This window comes from Canis lupus, chromosome 1 (genome assembly GCF_003254725.2).
Source record: "Canis lupus dingo isolate Sandy chromosome 1, ASM325472v2, whole genome shotgun sequence".
NCBI classification, from domain to species: domain Eukaryota; kingdom Metazoa; phylum Chordata; class Mammalia; order Carnivora; family Canidae; genus Canis; species Canis lupus.
The window spans coordinates 105,931,187-105,959,074 of NC_064243.1; the positions used below are offsets into that span (position 1 = coordinate 105,931,187).

The 27,888-nt window shown below is 48.6% G+C and overlaps 2 protein-coding genes and 1 long non-coding RNA gene across 4 annotated transcripts in view; 2 read left to right on the forward strand and 1 right to left on the reverse strand.

Annotated features, from left to right (window-relative positions):
* LOC112645085 (uncharacterized) overlaps window positions 1-27,888 on the reverse strand; it is an 87,522-nt gene that overhangs the window by 16,292 nt on the left and 43,342 nt on the right. The gene's annotated exons all lie outside the window — the stretch shown is intronic.
* Window positions 3,769-13,365, forward strand: KLK6 (kallikrein related peptidase 6). The gene is made up of 7 exons (XM_025424100.3): window positions 3,769-3,923; window positions 4,674-4,762; window positions 5,166-5,213; window positions 5,526-5,682; window positions 9,056-9,303; window positions 10,415-10,551; window positions 12,664-13,365. The coding sequence occupies exons 1-7, from the start codon at window positions 3,850-3,852 to the stop codon at window positions 12,814-12,816; spliced, it is 906 nt and encodes a 301-aa protein (XP_025279885.3). The 5' UTR covers window positions 3,769-3,849; the 3' UTR covers window positions 12,817-13,365.
* KLK5 (kallikrein related peptidase 5) lies at window positions 19,273-27,862 on the forward strand. Of its 2 annotated transcripts, none has more exons than XM_025424102.3 (6): window positions 19,273-19,430; window positions 19,690-19,773; window positions 21,658-21,922; window positions 22,962-23,218; window positions 23,345-23,478; window positions 27,369-27,862. In XM_025424102.3, exons 2-6 carry the CDS (start codon window positions 19,701-19,703, stop codon window positions 27,522-27,524), a joined length of 885 nt encoding a protein of 294 aa, XP_025279887.1. In that variant the 5' UTR covers window positions 19,273-19,430; window positions 19,690-19,700; the 3' UTR covers window positions 27,525-27,862. The 2 variants fall into 2 exon arrangements, with proteins under 2 accessions (XP_025279887.1, XP_025279888.1); XM_025424103.3 differs by having other exon boundaries at window positions 19,696-19,773.

A 27,888-nucleotide genomic window follows, 5' to 3' on the forward strand; every position in this document is an offset into this window, starting at 1 on the left:
GAAGATTAAATAAATTTAATACTCAGAAAGTGCTAGAACATTGCCTGATAAGCCTTTAGTGAGCATATGTTTTTATTGTCTGTGATTTCCGGTACTTTTGCCCACTTACACTTTCACAAAATGTTTTCTTTTTATTAAGATTTTATTTATTTATTTATTTATTTATTTAGTTATTTATTTATTTTATTTGAGAGAGAGATTATGAACGGTAGGAGGGGCAGAGGGAGAGGGAGAAGCAGACTCCAGACTCCTCTCACTGAGCAGGGAGCCTGACACAGGGCTTGACCCTAAGACCCCAAAAGCATGACCTGAGCTGAAAGCAGACACTACTGTTTGAGCCACCCAGGCACTCTTCACAAAGTTTTCTTTTTTAAAGATTTTATTTATTATTTATTTATTTATTTTAAAGATTTTATTCATTTATTCATGAGAGAGACACACAGAGAGAGGCAGAGACACAGGCAGAGAAGCAGGCTCCATGCAAGGAGCCTGATGTGGGACTTGAACCGGGGAATCTGGGATCGCGCCCTGAGCCAAAGGCAGGTGCTCAACTGCTGAGCCACCCAGGCGTCCCTAAAGATTTTATTTATTTATTTATGCATTTATTTATTTATTTATTTATGAGAGACACAGAGAGGCAGAGAGAGAAGCAGGCTCCCTGCAGGGACCCCTATGTGGGACTCAATCCCAGGATCCTGGGATCATTCCCTGAGCCGAACGCAGATGCTCAACCACTGAGCAACCAGGCGTCCCTCACCAAGTTTTCTTATAGTACATTTTCTTTATTGAAGACTTTTGTGGAACATGTCAATTTTGGGGAAAATATTCCAGAAATAATAATGTGTGGCACATAGGAGGGCAAAACCATAAAGGTCACTGGCAAATATCTGCAGATGGGGACTTCATTCTCTCTCTTAGAGGTTCTTAGAGGTGGAGTTCTCCACCACCTATCACATCCTTCTTTTCCTACCAGGTTCTCAACTCCTCCCAAACTCTCCAATCATCTGTTGTGCTAAGAGACATCTGGTGGGAGCACCGAAAGACGGGCCATGTCCACCTCCATGGAAGCTGACTTCCAATCCAAAAGGTCCCACCATTTCCTGGGTGTTGGATGTTAAGCAATTAACTTCCTTCTCTGAGTCTCAGTTTTCTTTTTCATAAAATGGGAGTGGGTGTAATGAAGACATTTAGTCATTTGGTCAACATTTCCTAAGGCTTCCTCTGGGTTAGGTCCCGTGAGGGCACACAGGGGTGAGTCAGCTTCAGTGCCTGCCCTCAAGGAGCTCACGGTCCAGTGGCCAAGACAGATGTGAATCCAAATGTTCACGATCCAGGGTGACTTCAGGGATGCACCTGCTCTGGGAACCTAGATGAGAGAGTGACTAACCCAACTGCAGGGGGTAAAAAGTTGGATGGTGTTCAAGGGAAGGCTTCCAGAAGGAGACAATGTCTAAGCAAAGACTCGAAGGACACGTTGTGGTCAGGAGAAGGTGAGAAGAGCATTTGAATAGGGGGAATAGCATGGATGAGGCTTAGAGATAAGAGAGAGCAATCTTCACGGCTGGAGCACAAGACCCATGGGCAGAGCGGGGCATGCAATGTGGCAGCCGCTCACCATGGTGGCTCCTGATTTGTGAAATGTGGAAAGTTCCAAGTGAGATGTGCTATAAGTGGAAGACACATCGGGCTCTAAACACTATGCAAAAAATAAGAAGACAAACTATCTTTAAAACGTTCTTATCTTAGGGCGCCTGGGTGACTTATCTTAGGGCGCCTGGGTGATGAGTCCAGAGTCCTGGGATCGAGCCCTGCATCAGGCTCCCTGCTCCATGGGGAGCCTGCTTCTCCCTCTCCCTCTGCAGTTCTAACTGCTCGTGTTTTTCTCTCTTTCAGATTAATAAATAAAATCTTTAAATAATAATAATAATTTAAAAGTAAATGAAATGTTCTTATTTTAATTTCACATTGCAATTTTGGATATATTGGGCTACATGAAATACTAAAATGAACTCCTAACTCTTTTTGCTATTTTTATTATTTTTAAAAGATTTTATTTATTTATTCATGAGAGGCACACACAGAGAGAGAGAGAGAGGCAGAGACACAGGCAGAGGAAGAAGCAGGTTTCCTGCAGGGAGCCCGAGGCTGACTCTATCCCAGGACCCCAAGATTACGACCTGAGCCGAAGGCAGATGCTCAACCACTGAGGCACCCAAGTGCCCCTATTATTATTTTTTTTAAGTAGGCTCCATACCCAGCATGGAGGCTCAACATGGAGCTTGAACTCACAACCCTGAGATCGAGAACTGAGCTGAGATCACAAGTCAGATGCTTGACTGACTGAGCCCCCCGGGCATCCCATCTTTTTACTATTTTAAAAAAATTGTGGCTACTAGAATTTTAACAGTGCATGTGTACTTGGCAATATATTTCTTTTGACCAGTGATGCTGCGGATGCTGAAGGTCTTCCAACAGCTGGCTGAGGGGCTGGGACTTTGTCTCAGGGGTGAGAGGGTAGCCAGGGCAGGGCTATGAGCAAGAGAAGAGCAGCTCCAGGTGCGGAAAGACCCCTCTGGGGTCAGGTGAGGGCTACAGAGGAGGGAGAAGAGCCCAGGATGATGGTCATGTGGGAGAGGAGTGGGTCTGAGCCACGTTTAGGGTCATGGGGACAGAGAGGAGGGGACCTACAGAGAAAGGAGGTCATGGGCCGGGCTGCAAGAGACCCAGCCTGGTGTCTGGGAAGATGATGAGTTCTGAGAAGGTGCCTAGTTCAGTAGGGCAGTGAGTGTGAAGGGCCTGGGGGGAGTTGGGGGCAGGGCAGCAGCCCAAGAGCATGTGGAATGCCAAATACTGATTTGCATCCCCCAGTGCCAGGCCCAAGCTGGTGCTGAGGTGGACATTACCAATATCAATTGTCCTTCTGTCCAGTGACTTCCTTGCATTCTCCTCATGCCCCACAACCATCACATCCATCCTCATCTCCCTCCATACACCTGGCCACCATACACCAGACCTTCTTGCCCTGCTTCTCCTGATTGACACCCAACACTGCGCCCAACCTTACGGGCACCTCCTCAAATCCCCCTGGGTCCCTCCAGAGCTGCTGGAGCCCCCATTTCACACTTGCAAATCGCTCTCAAGTTTTCTTGCATTCCTGCTTATTTCCAAGTCTCTCCCTACATGCTGAATCTCATCGGAAACCCGTCCATGTCCCACTGGCTTCCCCACTGCTCCCCCACATCATCCTCCCCAGCTCCCCAGGGAGCTAATTCACTTCTGAGCAGAGGCACGCTCCTCTCCTGAAAATGAAGGGGAGGCCAGGGGAGGATAAGCAGACCAAAATGTAGAGAATGTCCACAGAGACTCGGAGATTTGGGAGAAAGACAGAGAGAGAGATACAGAGAAAAAGATAGGGAAAGAGACAGAGGGACAGAGACACAAGTAGAGCCTGAGAAGAACACAAGAAAACACGAGAAAAAGAGAGAGAGAGAGAGAGAGAGAGAGAGAGAGAGAGATGGGCGTGGAGACACCCCCACCATGGCCAGGAAGACAGGTGGACAGCGAGACTGCAGAGGTGGGCAGGCTTGGAGCAGGGGAACCAGGAAGGTCAAACGTCCTGATATCCGGGCAGATGTGGGTGGGCCATCAAAGGACAGCAGCAGGACTGTCATACAGGGACAAAGGAAAGCTATTGACGCAGGCTCCCGCCTGCCCGGAAGAGAGGTTGAGAAATGGAGCTGCTGGGAGCATGGCACTGGGTGCTGGGGGCGGACAAAGCCCGATTGTTTGAGGCCCCTTTCCCCACAGCGCCCCAGCCCAGGGCAGGGGCGGGTGCCAGCTGGGTGACACATGCTTTCTCACTGGCTGCTGTCTACAGTGGGGACACGGAGGTCGTCAGCGCCCACAGAGGGACTTACGGGCAGGTGCGTGAATCACCCCAACTCCACTGACCCAAGCGGCCGGGTTCTTAGTGCCTGCAGGCAGCAGACCCAGGAGTGAGGGTCTGCAGGGCTAGAGTGCTCACAGACAGAGGTGGGGGGGATTCCTGCAGGCCGGGGGAACTATTTACTCCCCTGGGTGTTGGCTTTTGGGTTCTCAGACACCTTCTTGCTCAAGGACCTAGAGAAGCCTACTGACTGAGAACTAGCACCCATCTTTCCTCATTTAGACTCGAAAGTGCAGATGCCCAGGCCCTTTTGCTGAAGGTCTAGAATTTTAGGCCCTCTCCCCTCCTGCCTCAGACCCTGGAGTCCAGGCCCCCTAGCCCCTTCCTCCCTCAGACTTTGGAGTCCAGGCCCCCAATGCTCTCAGGGCCTGGTGCTCACCTCCTGGGAAGCCCGGTCAGGGGTCATCAGGAGCAGAGCCACGGGGACATGGGGATGCAAGGAATGTGTGTGGGAGGTCTGGGTGAGGAGGAAAGGGTGGGGCAGCCTCCTGCCTCAGGAACCTGGGGAGACAGGGGTTAAAAGGAAGCACCAGGAGTGTCTGGGGGCAGGAACAGCCTCTTCCAAGGAGGCCAGGAAGCCCAGGTGTCGGTCTGGCCTGGGCCCCACAGCCCATACATCCTCTGCTGTCTGTGTCTCTGGCTCTGGCTCCTGGGCATCCTCTCTGCTTTCTGGGTCCCATCTCTCCCCATAACTCCCTGCATTTCTGACTCTGTGCTTCTCTGTCAGTCTGCCTGTGACACGTGCTGTGCCTGCCTCAACCCAAGAACCCCTCGTCCAGGAGTCCTCTGGGCCCCCAGGCAGCCAGCTCCCAGCAGGTAAGATCACACTGCACCCTAGAACCTCCAGGTATGAGGTGAGCGACAGAGTGGGCTCAGAGCCAAGGTGCAGAAGAAAAACCCCATGGGTAGGGAAGAAGCTCAGAGCCCCTCCTGGGCCACCCCCTCCTGCTGGCAGGCAGGCACACTAGAGCCCAGAGAAATAAGAGACTTATTGAGAATTGCACTGTGAGCTGCAGACGACCACATGTGGTTTTGGGTTCTTACTCAACCTGCCTTCATGGGACCTGAGGATGGAAGATAAGGTTAGAGTGACAAGAGACCAGGGGAGAGATAGAGGTTAGGGGTCAGGAGATCATGGAGGCTGGGGAAGGAGGGATGAAGGAGGGGCCTTGAGGGGGTCTGAGACAGGCACTGAGGAGCATTTGGTTTCCCTTCTCAGGAATGGGCATGAAGACGCTAATTGTGGCAGTGATCCTGATGGCTGCAGGTGGGAAGAAAGAGGATGTGACTGGGTGGTTTGGGGGGGCGCTGCTGGTGGGAGAGTTTGGAATTGGGGATGGGGATTCACACACGTGTGGAGGCAGGGGGTGCTTGGAGTGAGGCAAAAGTGAGGGGCTAGGTTAGCGATGGGGGTGCAGACAGGAAGGAGGTAGAAGTTGGTCTGGAAGGTGGGGAAGAATTTGAGGGTGGGGGTGGGATGGAGATGACCTGGACCACTGGGACAGTATTGGGGTCCACCGTGGGGGATCCTCCTGGTGTCTCCAGAGCTCGTCCCTGACTCAGACCCTTCCTTTCTCAGCCTGGGCGGAGGAGCAGAATAAGGTGCTGCATGGTGGACCCTGTGAGCAGACGTCTCACCCCTACCAAGCTGCCCTCTACACGTCAGGCCACTTGCTCTGTGGAGGGGTCCTCATTCACCCGCTGTGGGTTCTCACTGCTGCCCATTGCAAAAAACCGTGAGTCTCCATGTCACATGAGTGAGGAGTGGTTGCAATGAGACCCCTGGGGGGCATCTTGCAGATTTCAGGCAGGAAGTGATACATACAACCCCCTGTCCCAGCACAAGGCCATCTGATAACCAGGTTCATCTGGGCAGTACTTAAATGAGCACTAAATAAGTGTCAGGCACTGTCTGGGGCCGGGAGGATATAGCGGTGAAGAAAAGCAAAACTGTTGCTTTTATGAACTGACCTTCTAACTGGGGAATCAGATGGTGCAGGGCCTGCAGGCAGCGATGCAGCAATGGATCTCATTCTAAGTGAAGGAGGAAGACACTGGAGAATTTCAGTCAGGGAAGCAGCAGATCTGATTTACATTTTTAAGAGCACCCTGGCCACCATGTGGAAAGTGGGCTGGGCAAGGGGGAATGAATGACCTAGAATGACGGGATGATGGCTTGGACCAGGGGGTAGAGGATAGTTGAAAACTTTTGGAGGTATTTTGAGACCAGCAGGACTTGGTGGTATGGGATGGAAGAGGCAGGGCTGACCTGCAGGTATAGGACTCGAACAAGTGGATATTCTGTTGTGTCTCTCTGAGATGGTGGGAGAGGGAAATAGAACCAGTTTGGATATGGGCAGAGGAGTGTCACATTTTGCTCTAGCCAAGGTGAGCCTGAGATACCAGGGAGGTGTCCAAGAAGCATGAGGGTAGGCTGCTGGTGCTCAGGAGAGAAGTCAGACCTGGAGGTAAACACGAAGGGATCATCCACAAATAAGTGGTATTTAAACACAGGACGGGATGAGATCATCCAGAAAGTGGGCATAGGTAGAAAAGCATAGAGGGACCAGGACAAATCCTCAGGGCACTAATGATCACTAGTTCAATTAACAGTTGCCATTTTGTTCAACACTAACTACCAGCCAGGTGCTGAGTTAAGCAGTTTATATATGTTTCCTGGAAACTCCACAATAAGAGACTCCTTGCCCCATTTTGCAGATGAGGACATTGAGGCTCAGAGAAGTAGTAAGTGGCAACTCAAGTGTTTGGAAACTAACAGGTGCCACTCCCTACTGTGGGGGGAGGAGAGGGGTCTAATCACGCAAGGTTATGGACTCAACAAATACCCTCAGGATGGTCTCCCCCACCCTCAGGGAGACCTGGCATTGCTCCCACCATTCTCATTCATCCATTGGCGCACGTTGATCAAAGCATCTGCTAAGTGCCAGATTTGAGCTGGGCAGTGGGGATTCAGCAGTGGATGAGAGAAATGCAGAGTCTATGCCCTTAGGAACACAGAAGCAGAAAGGCACAGAATGATAGTTATTTAACTAACAAGCCCTTGAAAAATCATGTAATTACAAATTACCCTAAGTCCAGTGAAGGAAAAGAAGAGGGATGGCTCCCTGAGAGAAAAGAACAGAGAAGTACCTACTTTAGATGGAAGAGGGTATCAGGAAAGACCTTCTGATGAGATGAAGTTCAAGCTGAGGCATTGAAAATGAGAAAGAGTAGACAAATGAAGAAGGGGGACAAGCGTTGAGGGCAGAAGAAATGCAAGGACAAAGTCCCTGAGTTTGAAATAGTCTGGAGTGTTCTAAGAAAGTTACAGTGGGGCAGAAGATGGTGGAATGAGTTTCATTAAAAAGTAATGGGGCTGAGTGAAGTAAGTCAGTCGGAGAAGGACAAACATTATATGTTCTCATTCATTTGGGGAATATAAATAATAGTGAAAGGGAATAGAAGGGAAGGGAGAAGAAATGTGTGGGAAATATCAGAAAGGGAGACAGAACGTAAAGACTGCTAACTCTGGGAAACGAACTAGGGGTGGTAGAAGGGGAGGAGGGCGGGGGGTGGGAGTGAATGGGTGACGGGCACTGGGGATTATTCGGTATGTTAGTAAATTGAACACCAATAAAAAATAAATTAAAAAAAAAGTAATGGGGAAAATAAAACAAAACAAAACAAAACAAAAGTAATGGGGAGCCAAGGGAGAATTTTGAGCGAGAGAGTGACTCTTTTGATCCATTTCACAAATATTTGTTGGATAGCTATCATAAATACGATAGACACAGGTATAGGCAGTGAGGACGCTGTATCTGAACAAAACAAAATTCCCATCTTGATATTCTAGAGCTGTGCCACCCATGTGGTAGCCACAAATGGCCAATTAAATTCACAATAAGAAAAATGCAATGAGGGATCTCTGGGTGGCGCAGCGATTTGGTGCCTGCCTTTGGCCCAGGGCGCGATCCTGGAGACCCGGGATCGAATCCCACATCGGGCTCCCGGTGCATGGAGCCTGCTTCTCCCTCTGCCTATGTCTCTGCCTCTCTCTCTCTCTGTGTGTGACTATCATAAAAAATAAAAATAAATAAATAAAAGAAAAGAAAAAAGAAAAATGCAATGAGATGACAAATCCAGGAGCACGTATCAAGTGCTCAGTAGAGGCCTATGTCTAGTGGCCACCATATCAAACTGCAGCATGACTGAAGAAGTTCTATTGGACAGTGCTGCTATGGTAGGAGGAGAGACAAAAAAGTAAATATTTAACAATACATATATAGTATATCAGATGGTGATGGTAGGTTCTGGGTGGCAAAGAAAGCAGGAAAGAGAGATAGGACTTGCCTGTCAGGGTAGCTATTTGCATTTTAATTGGATCATCAGGGAAGGCCTCACTGAGAAGGTGACATCTGAAGGAGGTGAGGGAGGAAGCCATGCGGATATGTAGGGGAAAGAGTTGCTGGCAGCAGGAACAACCAGTGCAAAGGCCATGGGGTGAGAGGATGACTGTTGTGTTCAAAGAAAGGCAAGGAAGCCAGTGTGGCTGGAGCAGAAGGAGAGAGGGAGAGAGTGGGAGGAGGTGATATTTGAGAAGTGATGGGGGCAGAATATGCAGGACTTTGTGGGTCAGGGTGAAAACTTCAGCCTTTACTCTGAATGAGATGGGAGTCATGGGAGGATTCTGAGCAGAGAAGGGACAAGAGGAGGTGAGATATATTATGTTGTTAAAATTTCTCTGGCTGTTTTGTGGAGGGGCAAACACAGAAACAAGGAGTCAAGTGGGATAGCTACTGCCATTGTTCCAGTAAGAGATGATGGCGGTGGGGGAGGTGAGAAACGGTCATATCCTGGATATACTTTGGAGAGCTAAAAGGATTTCTGGGCTGCTTGGATGTGAGGCATGAAATAAAGAGAGTCAACAATAGTCTCCAAGGTTATTCGGAAAGGATGAAATTGTCCTTTTCTGAGCTGGGAAGATTGTGAGGGGTACAGGCCAGATGGTTCGTGGTGCACCAAGCCACTGCCATCTCCCATCACAGCCTCTTCTGAAGTCTTGGCTGCAGCCATGGACTCCAGGTAAGACCGAGCCCTCCTCTTTCCCAGGAATCTTCAAGTCTACCTGGGGAAGCACAACCTTCAGCAAAGGGAGAGTTTCCAGGAGCAGAGCTCTGTTGTCCGGGCTGTGGCCCACCCTGGCTACAATGCTGCCACTCACGACCAGGACATCATGCTGTTGCGCCTGGCTCGACCTGCCAAATTCTCTGAACGCATCCAGCCTCTCTCCCTGGAGCAAGACTGCTCAGCCAACCACTCAAGCTGCCACATCCTAGGATGGGGCAAGACAGCAGATGGTCAGTAGTGGCAGGGTGACAAGGAAGCAGGCCAATGGGTGATAGGCTATGCAGGAGGTGGGCTAATGGTGAGGACCAATGGGGAGGTGTGTCAATGGGGAGGGGAGGCAAGTATGGGAGTTGTGTGAATGAGTGAACAGCCAGTGGAGAAAATAAACCCATGAGTGAATGGTATGGAAAGAGAGGCTGTGAGATGAAGGATTGATGAAGGGGGAGGGTCAGTGGGGAGATTCTAATCCAGAAGGAGGCCAATGATCGAAAGGGACCAATCGGGATGCAAAAATGATCAAGAAGAGATAGTGGAGGAGGGACTAATGGAAAAAGAGAGATCAATAAAGCAGGACAGCCCCCTGAAAGATATGAAATGAAAGTGCAGTTGGGAGTAGAGAGTGATAATTGGGAGGAGCCAACTAAGGGAAGGGTCAGTGGTCAAGGGGAGGCACTAAAGGAAGGACTGGGGGAGGAACAAGTCCCATAGGTCAGCAGGAACCGTGGAAGGTAATTGGGCCAGTGAGTGAAGGGCCAAAAAAGGAAGGTGGGCCATTGAATGAATGGCCAATAGGAAGAGAGAACCTAGGGGGGAGGGCGGTTCATTTAGGAAAGGACCAATGTGGGGGGTGCACCTCTGGCTTAAGGGCCAGTAAGAAGGGAGAGCCAATGAAGGGGAAAAGGGACTAGTTAGGAGAGGACCAATGGTCATGTGTTAGCCCATCAGGATGAGCCGGTGGGAAAGAGGGGTCCAACCATGGATGAAAGGGTGGAGGAGGGACTAACAGAAGAGAGTCTAGAGGTGAGCTGGAAGTACTGAAGAAGGTGGGACCAGTGAAAGACACAAGTAGAGGCAGGTCCTAAGAGAAAGGGAAAAGCAGTAAGAAATGAGGACTAATGGAGATGGGGCAATTAATGAGGAAGACAGGCCAATGGGAGGAAAGAATGATGTAAAGAGGGACCAATTGGGAGCCAGGGCCAATGGAAATGGATTTTTATGAATGAAAGACAAATAGGAAGAAGGAAACCAATGGGATATAGGGACCAATAGGGGAGAGAGCTCACTGGGGAGGACATGCGGAGGACAGGCTGTGAAGTAAGCCTGGCTCATCTCTCTCTGCAGGTGATTTCCCTAACACCATCCAGTGTGCATACATCCACCTGGTGCCCCGTGAGGAGTGTGAGCGTGCCTACCCTAGCCAGATCACCCAGAACATGGTGTGTGCGGGAGATGAGAAGTACGGGAAGGACTCCTGCCAGGTGAGGTCACCGGGACCTTCCAGTTACAGAGCCGACAGAGACAGACCGAAATAGAGTTTTAGGGAGACATGCTGGGAGAGGATCCCAGGGAGAGAGTCTCAGTTGGACACTTAGAGACACAGCCAGGAACAGGCAGAGGTATAAAGGCAGCCAGCAGAGACAGGAAACACAGAGACAAGGATGGAGATAGAGATTAAGAACCAGAGAGACACAGTAAGGAAGCAGGTGGTGTGAGGGGTCTGTCCTTCCTCAAACAGAGGACTGTCCTGTTTGGACATGGCCAAGCTCTGGAGGCCGGTGGACCGCAGCTGGGGAGAGACAGGGCTCTGTCCCCACTCCCAAATGCCTCCTGTAACTTGAAGTTTTTGTTGTTGTTGCTCCTATTTATGCCAAAATTTACTCCAGTGCTTTGAGGTCTCTGAAGAGACAGAGCTAGGGACAGTGATACACAGCAAGTCAGACATGACAAAAGGGCTAGCAGACAAACCTCAATACCTAAGCTGTCTTTTCTCTCCCCAGTTTTGTTGAGATGCAGTCAGCATACATGCATCAGTGTAGAAGTTTCAGGTGTACAGTGTGATGTTCCACGTCCTGTGGAATGATTGCCATGGTCAGTTAGCACCCATCATGCAGAGCAAAGCAAAGCAAAACAAAGCAAAGGTGCTTCTGGATGGCTCAGTTGTTTAAGCATCTGCCTTTGGCTCAGGTCACGATTCCAGCGTCCTGGGATTGGGTCCCATGTCAGGTTCTCTACTCAGCGGGGAGCCTGCTTCTCCTTCTCCCTCTGCTACTAGCTCTACTTGTGTGCATGCTCTCTCACTCTCTCTTAAAAAATAAATAAATAAATAAATAAATAAATAAATAAATAAATAAATAAATAAAATCTTTTTTTAAATTTTTACTTATTTATGATAGTCACACAGAGAGAGAGAGGCAGAGACATAGGCAGAGGGAGAAGCAGGCTCCATGCACCTGGAGCCCGACGTGGGATTTGATCCCGGGTCTCCAGGATCGCGCCCTGGGCCAAAGGCAGGTGCTAAACCTCTGTGCCACCCAGGGATCCCTAAATAAATAAAATCTTAAAAGGAACAGAAAAGAAAGATTTTTGTCCTTTGCGATAAGAGCCCTTAGGATATCCTTTTTTATCTATGTCTCTGCCTTTATTTATTTTTTAAATAAAATCTTTAAAAATAAAGTATTTTATTTATTTATTCGTGAGAGGGAGAGAGAGAGAGAGAGAGAGAGAGAGAGAGGCAGAGATACAGGCAGAGGGAGAGGCAGGCTCCATACAGGGAGCCCGATGCAGAGCTTGATCTCAGGACCCCAGAATCACGACCTGAGCCAAAGGCAAGTGCTAAACCACTGAGTCACCCAGGGATCCCCAAGCTCTTAGGATATCCTATCTTAACAACACTCCTAGTTATCCCACAGCAGTGTTGACTGTGCATTAAATCCCTGGTATTCACTTATCTTGTACCTGGAGGTTCTTCCTCTTTTTAGGTCTCTTTTTCTCTCTTTCTCTGTCTCCCCCTCACTCTGTGCCTCTGCTTCTCTCCACACTTCTCAGTCTCTGTTTTTTTTTTTTTTTAAAGATTTTACTAATTAGACAGAGAGAGAGAGAGAGCAAGTGAGAGAGCACAAGCAGGGGGAGCGGTAGAGGGAGAGTGAAGAGCAGACTTCTGGATAAGCAGGGAGCCCAAGAGCTCTCAGTTCTTGTACTTAGCCTTTATTCTTTCTATTTTCTTCTCTTGATGCCTCTCTGGGTCACAGTGTTCTCTCTGTTTCTACCTGTTTCTGAGTTTCCCTCAGACTGTCTCTATTTTCCTGTTTGTGACTTTGTGTGTCTGTCTGTCCCTAAGTCTATCCATCTCTGAGTGTCTCTCCTTCTCCCTCTCTACATGTCTCTGTGATCTTCTGTCTCCCTGTCTTTCTTGCTTTCTTTTTTAAAATATGCTATTTTTAAGTTATTTCTACACTCAACATGGGTCTCAAACTCACGATCCCAAGGTCAAGAGTCACATACTCCACCACTGAGCCAGCCAGGCAGCCCTGTCACTCTCTCTCTCTCTCTCTCTCTGTTTCTTTATCTGATTATCTCCCACTTTCCCACAGGGGGATTCTGGGGGCCCACTCGTGTGTGGAGACCGTCTCCGAGGCCTTGTGTCATGGGGTAATGTTCCCTGTGGATCCAAGGAGAAGCCAGGAGTCTACACTGATGTCTGCAGATATGGCCACTGGATCAGAAAAACCATTCAGGCCAACTAACCCTGACATGTGACATCCAACTCTTGACCTGTGGCCCCCACTTGCTGGCTCCAGAATATACCTGATCAAGACTTTGCCTTCCCTCCACCTGCCCAGATCCAACCCTTAATGCTTAATAAAAGCAGTGACATGATAGTACAAATTCACCCTAATTATACCCCAGCCCCATTCTTGCATCACTGGGGACGAGTGGGGAGATGGGCTAAGGTCTTACCCCCACCACTAAGAGAATACAGGAAAACCCCTTTCAAGCGTCTCTCCCACCTTGGTTATTCCATGGGCTCTACTTCTTCCTACAGAGGAATGGTTACAAGTCTGGCAAAACCTGAGTTGGAATCCCAACTCTGCCTCTTGCTGGCCCTGTGTATCCTGAGCAAGTACCTCCCTTGACTGTGTAGATTCTTTAATCTATAAATTAAGGATAACAATAGTATATTACTCATAGGGCAGTGATTGTTATTGGGAGGATTCAATATTTCCAACATGTGAAACACATACAACAGTGCCTGGCACACTTGCTTGAGCAATAAAGTGTGGATTTTATTATTAGCATTGCTTTTTGCTTTTATCCCACTTCTGCCTCTCCAAATTCCAGATATTCTGGAGTTCTCTTTTACAGCTCAATTTCATTTTTTCTTCCTTCCAGGAAGACACCAGTGAGTACTCCATCCTGTACTGGCCTTCATGGTGGCTCTCTCCCCTTAACTCCTTCTGTAGCAGTGAAAGAAGTGGAGGGAGAGGACGGGGAGACCACACTGTGTATGGGTAGAGGGTGGGATAGAAGATGGGAGAGCAGAGCACGGGCCAGATCCCAAAGGACCTCAGACTCCAGGTTGAAAGGATAAGACTTTTTCCTGAGGGCAGTGGGGAGCCATGGAAGGCTTGTGAGCAAGAGCAGCACTGGGACCTTGTATGGGATGGACCAGAGGGGAGAGACCAGAAGTCAGGGAGGAGGCAGAAGTGACAGTGCAGGGAGAAAAGATGGCTGAGCTGGGGCTGGGTGGTCTGGAGAAGGAGGCTGCATATGAGATGACTGTATGGAGAGGGTTGGGTGGATGGCGTTCTCATAGAGGGAACGACCTGTAGAAAGTCCTGGTGGTGTGAGAACACCTGGCATGCCCTAGAGATGGAGAATCATCTATGATGGTGGAGCGCGGATTTGAGGTGGGAGAAGTGGGTGGCATGGCCGGAACTGTAGGTCAGTGGAACATGGTGCTGACTTTGAGTGCCAGAAAACAACACTTGACCTCAATCCTGAGGGCCTTGAGAAAACAACAGGGTCAGATCTTGCTGCAGTCCATTTCAGGGCACAGCAATGAACAGGGAGGAGGAGAGACTGGAGTTCCCCCAGAGAAGTGAAGGGAGCACACAGGCCCAGCTTCTGGGACCTGACAAGGTCCCAGGGTTCTGCATGCTTTCTGGGCTCCTCCCACCAATGAGCATCACGCACGACCCCTAACTGACATACACACCTCTATCCCCACGTGCCAGGCCTGTCCCTGTCTCCAGAGAACCATTCTCTTCTTACAATCTCCACCTCATCATCTGTGAAGAAGGCAAATAACTGCTAAGCCAGGTGTCCTCCATGTTAGGGGCTCTCAGAGAGAGAGAATGAGGGAAAGGAAGTCCTATATGAGGGCTGGATTTGGGAGCAGAGAAATATTTAGGAACAGAGGGAGAATCAGAGACAACAATTCATTTGTTTCGATACTTATTGCAACCTTATTTTTGCCCAGCACAGTGTAGAATGAAATCAGATATTAAACAGAGCAACCGGATCATAGGAGATATTCAGTCAATTGTGTGCTATTCTACAATGGGAGTGTTATGTGGCCCGAAGACAGAGGGAGTATTTTATTTTTTTAAATATTTTATTTATTTATTTGAGAGAAAGAATAAGTGAGAGAAAGCAACAGCAGGGGGAGAGGATAGGGGAGAGGAAGAAGCAGACTCCCCACTGAGCAGGGAACCCTTCAAAAGCCTGATGAGGGGATCCATGCATTGCGGGGCTCCATCCCAGGACCCCAAGATCATGACCTGAGTCAATAGCAGATGCTTAATCGACTGAGCCACTCAGGCACCTCAGAGGGAGTATTTGAAAAGAACCAAGTTATTGGGACTTCATCAAGATAAAAAGCTTCTGCACAGCAAGAGAAATTTTTTTTTTTTTTTGCAAATGACAGATAAAGGGCTAGTATCCAAATCTATAAAGAACTTCTTAAACTCAACAGCAAAGAAACAAACAATCCAATCATGAAATGGGCAAAAGAAATGAACAGAAATTTCACCAAAGAAGACATAGACATGGCCAACACGCACATGAGAAATTGCTCCGCATCACTTGCCATCAGGGAAAAACAAATCAAAACCACAATGAGATACCACCTCACACCAGTGAGAATGGGGAAAGTTAACAAGACAGGAGACAACAAATGTTGGAGAGGATGTGGAGAAAGGGGAACCCTCTTGCACTCTTGGTGGGAATGTGAACTGGTGCAGCCACTCTGGAAAACTGTGTGGAGGTTCCTCAAAGAGTTAAAAATAATCTGCCCTACGACCCAGCAATTGCACTGCTGGGGATTTACCCCAAAGATGCAGATGCAGTGAAATGGCAGGACACCTGCACCCCCATGTTTATAGCAGCAATGTCCACAATAGTCAAACTTGTGTAAGGAGCCTCGGTGTCCATCGAAAGATGAATAAAGAAGATAAAGAAGATATCTTTAAAGATAAAGAAGATGTGGTATATGTATACAATGGAATATTCCTCAGCCATTAGAAACAACAAATACCCACCATTTGCTTCGACGTGGATGGAACTGGAGGGTATTATGTTGAGTGAAATAAGTCAATTGGAAAAGGACAAACATTATATGGTCTCATTCATTTGGGGAATATAAAAAATAGTGAAAGGGAATAAAGGGGAAAGGAGAGAAAATGAGTGGGAAATATCAGAGAGGGAGACAGAACATGAGAGATTTCTAACTCTGGGAAACAAACAAGGGGTAGTGGAAGGGGAGGTGGACGGGGGGTTGGGGTGACTGGGTGATGGGCACTGAGGGGGGCACTTGGTGGGATGAGCACTGGATGTTTTGCTGTATGTTGGCAAATTGAACTCCAATAAAAAAAATAATTAAAAAAAAAAAGAACCAACTTCCTCCATTGCAAAGGTCTTCAGATTTGGATAAAGCACACATGTCTTAAGAGCCAAAACAAGGTGAAAGTTGATCAAATCACGTGATGGCAGGGAGTGGCTGATTTTTATGTGTATGTGGAAATATTAAGTCACGTGAATGGACTGGGTCCACCTTGACCAGTCCCTTCAAAGTTGTGGATGATTAATAGGGCCATGAAATGCACCAGAGTCACCTGGAGGAACCAGTCAATGAATGTCCAGAGCAAAATCAACTTGAGTTAATTAAGAGAGCATTATCTTCTTTAATGGATACTATGAATAACAAACACTTAACTTAGTGTATGCCAGGTGCTGGTCTAAGGGCTTTATATATTAATTCATTTAATCTTCATAGCAAACCTATGAACTAAGTATCTTTATTGTTCCAATGCTACAGACAGGGAAACAGAGACACAGAGAGGCTCCATGATTTGCCCAAAGTTTCAGAGAGAGTAGGTGGCCAAGCTGGAATTTGAATTCCTGGGCTTTGGTGCCAGAGTTTCAGTTCCTTGAATGCTCTGCTGTAGGGTTAGCGTTCTCTCAATTCTGGTACGTTCTCAAGCTGAGCATAGATGTGTTTAAAGTCTTAACATGAGGGGTACCTGTGGGGCTCAGTTGGTTAAGTGTCTGCCTTCAGCTCAGGTCAAGATCTCAGGGTCCTGGAATCTGAACCAGGAGTCAGCCTCCCTGTTCAGCAGGAAGTCTGCTTCTCCATCTGCCTATGTCTCTGCCTCTCTCTGTGTCTCTCATAAATAAATAAATAAAATCTTCTTTAAAATTTTAAAAATTAAAATTCTCCTTAAAATCTTTTTTTTTAAACGGCTTCACGTGAATCTTCTCTTGAAGCAGAATCTCTACATGTTAAGCTGCTTGTATGTCTAAGAATTTTACCTGTTATAGGGACGATATTCTGACTACAGCTTGAAATGAGTCATTTGTCTGTGATTTTGAAGTTGGAGTCATACCAAATTTATATCCAGTGCTGGATACTTGAAAGACTATCATGTCGATCATATTTACAAGTGTACTATACCTAGATGTATACATTTTCCTAAATGTTCTGGGAGGTTTGTTTAAAAATTGAAGGGCTCCCAGAAGAGATTGAATGTGTTGGTTTTAAAAATGTAGTTTAGGGATGCCTGGGTGGCTCAGCAGTTTAGCACCTGCCTTCTGGCCAGGGCCTGATCCTGGAGTCCCAGATCGAGTCCCATATTGGGCTCCCTGCATGGAGCCTGCTTCTCCTTCTGCCTATGTCTCTGCCCCCCACCCCATGTCTCTCATGAATAAATAAATAAAATCTTTTTTAAAAATGTAGTTTATTTTTTTAAGATTTTGTTTATTTATTTGAGAGAAAGAGATAGCAACAGAGATAGAGAGCCTAATGCGAGGCTCCATCCCAGGACCCTGGGACATGCCCTGAGGCAGAGGCAGATGCTTCACCCACCAAGCTACCTAGGTGCCCTAAAAATATAGTTTAAAATGTTTGAACACACTTAATTAACTTAGTTTGTAAATGAGACCAAACATTATTGTAAAGACCTATCTAGAATAGAGAGGCATGTCTAGAATGAAAAAGGTTGTAAGCCAGAAAGATTAAAAAGTGGGTTGCTGGATTTGTCACACTTCAGTGTTCGATATGAATTGCATTACTCAAAATAAACCTCAGAACAGTCCCCCCCACACACACTGAAACCAGCCTCAAGGGCTCTAAAACCTCTGTTCAACAGGTGCCAGCTTAACAGAAGTGAGCAATACAGCTCAGTTCTGCCCTCAAGGAATGTGAGTTCCACAAGGATGGCAGGATCTCTGGGAGTTCTTGTCCATTTTGTTCACAGGTGGACCTCAGTCTGGCACATAGTGGGTGCCCAGTAGATAGGTGTTGAGTATTTGGCTCTTACAACCCATTGGGTCAGGAATTTGGTGACACAGCTCGAAATGGATTCAGAGAGTCAGGGCCAGATAGAAAGAATAACTGGAATGAAGAGGTCAGGAGAGGCAGCTCCAGATGGCTCAGGACTGGTGAGAGAGAAGCCACCTTTTGGGATCCCCACCCAGTGCCCCATTTCCTAAAGGACTAGGAGCCACCCACCCCCTATCCTGGCCTCTTGGCCTCTTTCCCCATCAACAGGTGGCCTGGCCCAACCCTGTCACCCACGCCTGGCTGCACCAGCCCAACCAAGCCCTCTGCAGGGGGCCCCTGGACTGGATGCCTGCCCCTTTCTGCCCTGTGGTCCTAGCCTCAAGGTGAAGGGCAGGAGGAGAGATGAAGGATCCCTTAGGCCATGTGGCTCAAGTCTTCTCTACCCCAAATGCAAGGCAAGGAGACAGAGGGACACAAACATGCAGAGATACAGATACTTGGATCTGGTGACAAGGGGTAGGGGGAGGGACAGAAGGATAGAATTGTGCAGGTGCAGAGGCAGAGACAGAGGGATATTGAGAAAGATAGAGTCACAAAGGAAAGAGAGGTAACAGAGAAGGAAAAACACAAGAAAGACCCTGAGGTATAGAGAGACACAGCTGGAGAATCATAGACACATAAAGGGAGCGATGGATATGCTCACTATCGGTGGTGATGGTCAGGCATATGCATGTCAGAACTCATCAAGTCCTACACAGTAAGTCTGCAGTTTTTTGCACCTTGATTCCACTTCAATGCTGTAAAAAAGAAAAAAGCAGAAGGAAGTAAAGAAAAATAAGACCAGAATTCTAAGGTGTGTTTGGCATATGCACCACTCAGAATCATTAGAAAGAGAGAGAGAATCAAGAGACACAGATAAAGGCAAGGGTTAGAGACACAGGAAAATAGAAAGTGAGGGACAGAAATAGACGGGGTTGAGACACAGGGAAAGAGATAGCAATCCTAAGGCAGAGGGTGAGGAGATACTTGGTGGGTGCTTTATGTCGAGAGAGGCTTGGAAAGATTCAGAGGAAAGCAAAAACAGAGAAGGAAGCCTGTAAATGCTTGAAAAAACAGAGACAAAGTTGTGAAGATGATAAGGCGAGTCAGAGAGAGGGAGAATGAGTGAAGAACACACAGAAAATAAAGAAAAATCCTAAGTACCTAGAAGAGCACCCAGAACTGGTGAGAAGTGTGAGCTCGAGGCTAAGGGGCAGAGGATTCAGGGCAGGATAGGCCAGCCCTGCGGAGACCCCTCCCCATTCAGCTGCCTGGGCCAGGGAAGCAGGGATTGGCCTTCAGGACTGGGTGGGGGGGGTGCTCTTGGGGTGGAGGTGGGGGGAGGCAGGAGGAGTGATTACTGAGGCCTGGCAGGGCACCTCACTACCTGGGAATGCGCCCCGGGGATCAGTGGGTGGTTATAACCCAGGCTGAGTGCCGGGAGCTGAGGAGGAGGTGGCTGCAGGACGGCACAGGCCTGAGAAGTCTGTGGCTGAGCTGGGAGCGGGTTCCCCACCCCCTACTTGGGGGACATAGCAGGTGAGGCTTGGGGAAGAGGACAGGGAGGGAGAGGTGTCTGTGTCTTGGATGCACCCCTACTCCCTCTTTTTATCCTCCTTCCTTACCCAATGGAGGGGGCTGGATGTCTGCTCCTCTGAAGTCTATATAGTCTCTGGGTTGGGGGTCAGTGTCCCTGTAGTTCCTGCCTGAGCTGGGAAATGGGGCAGAAAAGGAAGGGAGGTGGGGTAAGGGCTCCCAGAATCACCTGCACCTCCCTGCCCTCTGTCCTCTCCATAAGGTACAGTGGCCATGGCTACAGCAGGACACCCCTGGATGTGGATGGTCAGTGCCCTGATTACAGCCCTGATTCTGGGGGTGACAGGTAACCAGAACCCCTGTATGTGCCTGTCGGTTAACTATGCATGGGGCTGTGGGTGACTGGGGGACTCTGTGTGATTGAGTATGGCTCCAGGACTGGGTGACTATGAATTGGTGTCCGTATTCATGTTCAGGCAGTGTGTGTGGCTGGGTGCCTGTCACTGTTGGGGGGGGTGACGAAGGCGGGGGCTGACTTTCCTCATATCAAGGGACTGCCCGTAACAGATGTACTACCTTGGAGGCTGTGTGTGTGATTGTGTGACTGGGTGTGTGTGCACTTAAGATCATGTGTGGCTCAATATCTGTGTGGACAAATGCACACTATGTGTGTGGCTGTGCATGACTGTCCCTGTGTCACCAGATTGCATGTAACAGAAGTGCTTGTTACCGTGAAAATGTATGGCTAGGTGCTTGCAGGTAACGGTTTACCGTTGTGTGATTGTGGCTGAGTGCGAGACTACGTGTGGCTCTATCTGAGCTGTGTGACCTCTTGAGGTTCTATGTACCGGTGATTGTGACTGCATGTTTATTGGGGACTGTCTGTGTGGTGGTGCTGCTGTGTGGGTGGAGTTTCCATCCCTGCCTTAAGGGATTGGGTGTGCTGAAGTGGCTGTCACTATGAGGCAGTGATTCTGTGAAGGTGTATGATGCCAGGTCATTTGCACTCTGCCATGTGGGGTTTACTTAGTATAATATTGTCGCCATGCCAGTGTGCCTGCACGCAGAAGTGCATGTGGTGGTCTCTACGTATATGCATACATGCGTACATGTTACTGAGACACTGCGTGCCTGCATGAGATCTTGTGAGGCTGCCACCAACTGTGTGCACACAGCAAGCGTGTGCACCATGAGACGGAGCTGTGCCTGTAGCTACCCCGGGGGAGACGATGTGTGTCTCTCATGCAACTGTGTGTGTGCTTATCTGTGATAGTAGTTGTGTGCGTGTTTCCTGGAGTATGTGCGGAAAGTGTGAAGGCAGTGCCAGCGCCTGGCATCTCTGGGTCATTGGCAAGAATATGAATCAGTAGACAGACTATGGGGGACTGGTGATGGAGTAGGGTATCTGTGTCTGTCTGTAGAGGGGAGGGTATTGCTAGGAGGATCCAGGAGGTACATTTGTGTTTGAGAATTCCAAAAAATCAGTTCTGCTCTCTGTTGCCAGCACCACCGGGCCCCTCTAGCTGAGCACTTTTCTGCTTCTGTTCCCCCAACTCTCCTTCCACCCACGGGCTCTGACTTGGCCCTCTTTCCTCACCCGCACCGCTAGCCCAGACTATCCACAGTCAGGGTCCGCTTGGGCTGCCGCCCCCACCTCCCGCAAGCCAGGCCCCCTCCTCCATGGCTCTCCCCATCTGCAGCTCCAGAACCCAACCCCTACCTCCTTGCCCGAAGTCAGGGCTCTTGATAGACTCAATCTCCCCATGTGACCCTGGCCTCTCCAACTACCCCCTCCAACCCTGACCTCATTCACTGAGGCCTGACCCCACTTCTTGAGCTGAGAGGTCCCACCATGAAAGCTCTGGTCTCCTGGCCAACCCAGGCTCCACCCCCTGAGCCTTGGCTCCGCCCCTGGGATTGTCCTACTTTCCCCTCCCAGGCCTCGTCCACTGAGCTCTAGCCACTCCCAGGAACCTTGAGGTGCAGCCGAATCCTGTAAACCACCTGATCCTGGACCAGATCTTTTCCTGAGTTCTAAGCCTTAGCAATCCTCAAAGGCTTCACCCTCCAACTCCAGACTCCACCCCTAAAGCTCCAGCCCTATTCCCCTCAATATAGGAGCCCTTCTGGAGGTCAGACTTCTGCCGGGTCCTACCTCTTGGATCTAAGACCCACCCACTGAGCCCAGGCTCCGCCTCGATTCCGAGCCCAGCCCGCTTTCTGCCCCCAGAGCCTGTTCTTGCAAATGATGTTACCTCCTGCGACAACCCCTCTGACACTGGCCCCTCTGAAAGCACCCGGGACATTGGAGCTGGGGACCAGGAGGACACCAGGGCAGACGAGGGGAGCAGCAGTCGCATCGTGAATGGAACCGACTGCGAGAAAAATGCCCAGCCGTGGCAGGGTGCGCTGTTGCTGGGGCCCAACAAGCTCTACTGTGGGGCCGTGCTGGTGAATCCTCAGTGGCTGCTCACAGCGGCCCACTGCCGGAAACCGTGAGTGGGGCTACAAGAGCAGGGCTGCACATGGCAGGGGCGGGGTGGTGGGCTCTGGAGGACAGGGGGCCTGGAGGGGAGGAGGCCTGGGGGGAGGGGCCTGGAGGAAGGACCTGGGGGGAGGAGGCAGCACGGATGAGAAATGGGTACAGTTAGCCTGAGATTAAGAATGGAGTTGGGGTGGATTGGGTGTGCTGGGGTTAGGCTGGGGAGAGAATTGTGGTAGCGGGTGGGAGTTAGAGATGCATTGGATTTGGGGTGAGGGGTACATATGTTGAGTGGTTTGGAATGGAGATGTGATTCAGAGTGGCTTTAGTTTGGGGTGGAGTAGGGTGGAGATGAAAATGGTGTTGGGATTGGAAATAGCTGTGGGGTTGAAGATGAGGTTAGGGTTAGCCTTACCGATGGGACTAGAGATGGCTATATTTGGAGTTGGGAATTGGTGTGTTGATGGTTTGAGGGTGGGTGAAAAATTAGAGTGAGGTTCAGGGATGGGAATGGGTTGGATTTGGGGCTGGGCATGCACGTGCTGATGATTTGGAAAGGAGATGCCATTAGGAGAATTGGAGATGGGAGGAAATGAATTGGGATGAAATAGGGCTGGAGGCAGGAATGGATGTAGGATTGAGGATGGGGTTGGAATTAGAGTTATGAGGGGTTGGAGGTGGTTGGATTTGAGGTTGAGGTGGTTAGATCAAAGTTTGGGAATACAGGGCAGCGCCGGTGGCTCAGCCGTTTAGCGCTGCCTTCAGCCCGGGGTGTGATCCTGGAGACTCCCTGCGGGCTCCCTGCGTGGAGCCTGCTTTTCCCTCTGCCTGTGTCTCTGCTTCTCTCTCTCCTCTCTGTGTATTCTCATGAATAAATAAATAAAATCTTTAGAAAAAAAAGTTTGGGAATATGGATGTGGTGGTTTCTGTGTGGGGAAAGGATTCAGGTTGGGGATTGGATGGGGTGGAATTGGGGTTGAAACTAGATTTGAGATGTGCTCGGCACTGGATATGAGCATAGGAATCAGGTAAATCTGCACCATCTTCTTTAGATTTTTCAGAATCCGTCTCGGCCACCATTCCCTGTCACCTGTTTATGAAGCTGGGCAACAGTTGTTCAAAGGGATCAAATCCATCCCCCATCCTGGCTATTCCCATCCTGGCCACTCTAATGACCTCATGCTCATCAAACTGAACAGAAAGATCCGTGAGACTCAGAGAGTTAAGCCCATCAACATCTCCTCAAAGTGTCCATCTGCTGGGACCAGCTGCATGGTATCTGGTTGGGGAACAACCAACAGCCCCAACGGTGAGAGTCCAGGTCCCTCTTGATGCCCACCCATGTCTGCCTTCTCCCCCTCTCTGCCTCTGAGCACTGCCTCTCCCCATCCTTCTCTGTTGCTCACAGTGGCCCTGCTTTGTGTGTTTCTGACAGTACAATTCCCCAAGGTCCTCCAGTGCTTGAACATCACTGTGCTAAGTGACGACCGGTGCAGAAAGGCCTATCCCAGACAGATAGATTCCACTATGTTCTGTGCTGGCGACGAGGCGGGCAGAGATTCCTGCCAGGTAAGGCTCAGGACTTCTGCATTCCTTCAGCAGATTCACACTGAGCACCAACTGTGTAACCCGAAACCTTGCTAAGTGCTGAGAACTCAGCCCTGTCCCATAGAAATACAACATGAATCATACATGTCATTTTAAATTTTCTGGTAGCTACATTTTAAAAAGCGAAAAAGAAACAGGTAGGGATCCCTGGGTGGTGCAGCGGTATGGCGCCTGCCTTTGGCCCAGGGCGCGATCCTGGAGACCCGGGATCGAATCCCATGTCGGGCTCCTGGTGCATGGAGCCTGCTTCTCCCTCTGCCTGTGTCTCTGCCTCTCTCTCTCTCTGTGACTATCATAAATAAATAAATAAAAATTAAAAAAAAAAGAAACAGGTAAAGTTAGCTGTTTTAATAACAAATTCTATTTAACTCCATGTATCCTAAGTAGTTTGATTTCAAAATGTAGTCAATATAAAACAATTATAAATGAAATATTTTACATTCTTTTTTTTTAATAGTAAGTCTGTGGAAGTGTGCATCACATGACGGCATATCTCAATTTGGGCTAGCCTTGTTTCAAGTGCTCAACAGCCCCATGTGACTAGTGGCTACCATACTAGACAGCACTGGTCTAGAGGGAGAAATCAAGTCTGCTTTATATGGTTGGGCAGGTTGTGCACTGTATACAGATATCACCGCTAAGGAGGCACTCTTCATGTAATAGACATCACAGTTTGGTCTATTTATTTTAGCAAATTTCTTTTTTTTAAAGAATTTATTTATTTATTTATTTATTTATTTATTTATTTATTTATTTATGAGACACACACACACAGAGAGAGAGAGAGAGAGAGAGAGGCAGAGACACAGGCAGAGGGAGAAGCAGGCTCCATGCAAGGAGCCTGATGCGGCACTCGATCCCGGGGCTCCGGGATCACGCCCTGAGCCGAAGGCAGATGCTCAACTGCTAAACCACCCAGGCATCCCTATTTTAGTAAATTTCAAGCAGATGGCAGTTAAGTATCTTGTCATCACAAAGCCTACAGTATGAAAGTTTTCTGACAAATACTAATACACTGTCTTGAGGAAGGAAAATAAAAACCTTTGCTAGGTATTTGAAAAAAGAATGTTTAATACAGAGACTTGATTGCAAACTCGTTGGAATGGCTGGCAGGGCAAAAATGGTAAAAAAAAAAAAAATTGTCAGGGGTGCCTGGCTGGCTCAATTGGAAGAGTGCATGACTCTTGATCTCGGGGTTGTGAGTTCAAGTCCCACACTGGGTATGGAGAATAGTTAAAATAAAATAAAAAATAAAATTATTTTTAAAAACCCAATGGTGAATAAAATGCATAATAGGATAATTTCAGAGAATATAAGAGCTATGTAGACAATAAAACATAGTTTTATGATAGTGAGTGATGAGAGGCAATATTCAAAAGGGTGGTTGGAAGGGCCTCCTCAAAGAGGTGGGTAGAGACTGAATGACACAAAGGAGCCAGCCTTGCACAGATTAAGGAAAAGAAAAGCATGTGCAAAGGCCCTACTGCAGGAAGGAGTTTGGCTGGTCCAAAGGACAGAAAAAAAACAGAATGTTTAGGGGAGTAAGGGGAGTGGTGCAGTAAGAGTTGAGCCTGAAGAGATGGGTAGGGGCCAGTTAATTCCCAATACAGAGCTCCTCTACGTCCTCATGGAAGCTCTATCTGTTGAGGATGACAGAACTTAAAATTAAACTGTTGCAGGAATCAAAACCCTTCCCTGTATTCAGGTTTTCAAGGGTTCTAGAAGGAGGTAAAGGAAGGCACTTTCTGCTGGCAGGATGTACATACACTTCAGTAATATTGGGAATTAGTAAGTAAGCTGGGGCCTTAGAGAGCACTCCTGTCCATTTCTGATGGCTGGGGAAAGGTGCCTCTCCCCATATTTTACAAGCCTGAAAATTACAGCAACTTCCCAGCGTCATCTCTGTTCTCACTTAATATGGAAACACATATCTGGATAGAGGAGGAGCCAGAGGGATTTTTATCAGAAGAAAGCATATCTAATTCAAATGTCAGTATTTTTAAGATTATTTTAAGTAATCTCTACCCCCAACATGGGGTTCGAATTTACAATTGAGAGTCATGCAGTCCACTGACTGAGCCAACCGGGCGCCCCTCAAATGTCAGCATTTAAAACCACTTAGCTTTTCTGGAGCCAAGCTTAGCACCTTGTTTTTCATTTTGCAGACCTCAAGTGGCTTTTCATACCAGTTTGTGGTCAGGGTGAGGCCACTCAGAGCAAAAAGTAGTAACAACACTAATCCTATGATAATATAATGTGGGACTCTGCTTTATGTGGTTCCCACACATCAGCTCATTAACTCACTTAGCCATTATGGTTTTTTTTTAAAGATTTTATTTATTTATTCATGAGACACAGAGAGAGAGAGAGAGGGAGAGAGAGAGACAGGCAGAGGGAGAAGCAGGCTCCACACAGGGAGCCCAACGTGGGCCTCGATCCCAGGTCTCCAGGATCACGCCCTGGGTCGAAGGCGGCACTAAACCGCTGAGCCACCCAGGCCGCCCGCCATTATGTTTTTTTAATATTTTATTTATTCATTTGAGAGAGAGAGAGAGACATGAGAAGGGGTGAGTGGGGAGCAGACTCCCCACTGAACAGGGAGCCTGATGCAGGGCTCCATTCCAGGACCTGAAGATCATGACCCGAGTCAAAGGCAGATGCTCAACCATCTGAGCCACCAAGGTGTCCGTCACTTAGCCATGATTATTAGCTCTATTTTACAGACAAGGAGCCAAGCTCAGAGCAGTTAACTAACTGCATCTCAAAGAAAACTCTGCAAGGATATTACAGAAAATATAATGAGAAGAATTAAGCTGCAAGAAAGTTGAAATTTAGAGATTCAGGCCGCCTGGGTCTTTTGCCTTGAAACAGTGTCTGCTGTTGGGGAAAGAAACCAGGCTCTGGGTTTCTTTATAACTGATACCAGTATTTTGTATAAACATACATAAGAAATCACAGTAAAGAGTGGTGAGTAGTAGGGATGCCTGGGTGGCTCTGTGGTTGGGCATCTGCCTTTGGCTCCTGTCCTGATCCTGGGGTCCTGGGATTGAGTCCCACATCAGGCTCCCCACAAGGAGCCTGCTTCTCCCTCTACCTACGTCTCTGCATCTCTCATGAGTAAATAAATAAAATCTTAAAAAAAAAAAGAGTGGTGAGTAGTATTATAGGAGAGTAACTGTAGGATTTGCGGGAGTTGAGGACAGGCAACCCAAAGAAGCAGTTCTCAAACTGTCCCCCCACCCCAGGGGACATATGATAATGCCTGATGATAGTTTTGGTTGTCACAGCTCTACCTGGGGGATGAAGGGGGTGACTGGCATTTAATGTATAGAGGTCAAGGATGCTGCTGAACATCTGACAGGGCACAAGATGGCCGCCACAGCAAAGAATGATCTGGCCCCAATGTCAGTGGTGCCCAAGATGGGAAAGCCTCATCCTTCAGGGGCAGAGAGCTGCCTCTCTGCAAAGGTACAAGATGGACCGGTGTCAGGGGCAGCCAAAGGATGAGGAAGGGAAAGGAAGCCATGCCAAGCATGCTTAGTCAGAAAAATATGGTGTTCAAAGGCTGAAAGAGAGAAAGCAAATAGGGACAGGGAGATGCACTGAGGGAGACACATAGAGAAGATATGGCACTGGGTGGAGAGGACAAACAGAACTTCTAAAGGTGGGACTTACAGGGAAATGTTAACATTCCTCTCTGTGTGTCTCTGTTTTATCTGTGTCTCCTTCCTTGTCTTTGTGTCTCTTCACCTCTCTACTTTTTCCACCTCTGCATCTCTGTCTCTTCCCTGTGTGTCTCCCTCCCTCCACCTCCCCACATCACTGGGGATGGGCTCCTTTTTCCTCTGCAGGGTGATTCAGGTGGCCCTGTGGTCTGCAATGGCTCCCTACAGGGCCTCGTGTCCTGGGGAGACTTTCCCTGTGCCCAGCCCAACAGACCCGGCGTCTACACCAACCTGTGCCAATTCACTAAGTGGATCAAGGACACCATCCAGTCGAACTCATGAGGCATCCCGGGACCTGGCATTCTGGTGTGGCCCCACGATCTGTGGTCCCTCACTCCTGAAGGGACCGTGACACTGTCTCCAGACCCTGCTCCTTACTGAGGGTGTTGGGGTTGTTAATCTCTCCAGCCCCTCCTCGTCTCCTGGAATCGGGCTCCCCATTCCCCAAACCTGGGCTTACCCTGTCTTTCCAGTCAGGCCTTAGAGGCAGTTTCCCAGAATGACCAAGGTGAGGGCTGCCCTTCAGTGTCCCCCATGCTTCATTCTTTAGACCCAGAGGCTGTCCTTGCCCTGCAGCTGTTCCCCAAATTTGGTCTCAGAAATAAAGCATCTGAGGAGAAGTGGGCTCTGTGTGCGGTGTCCCCCA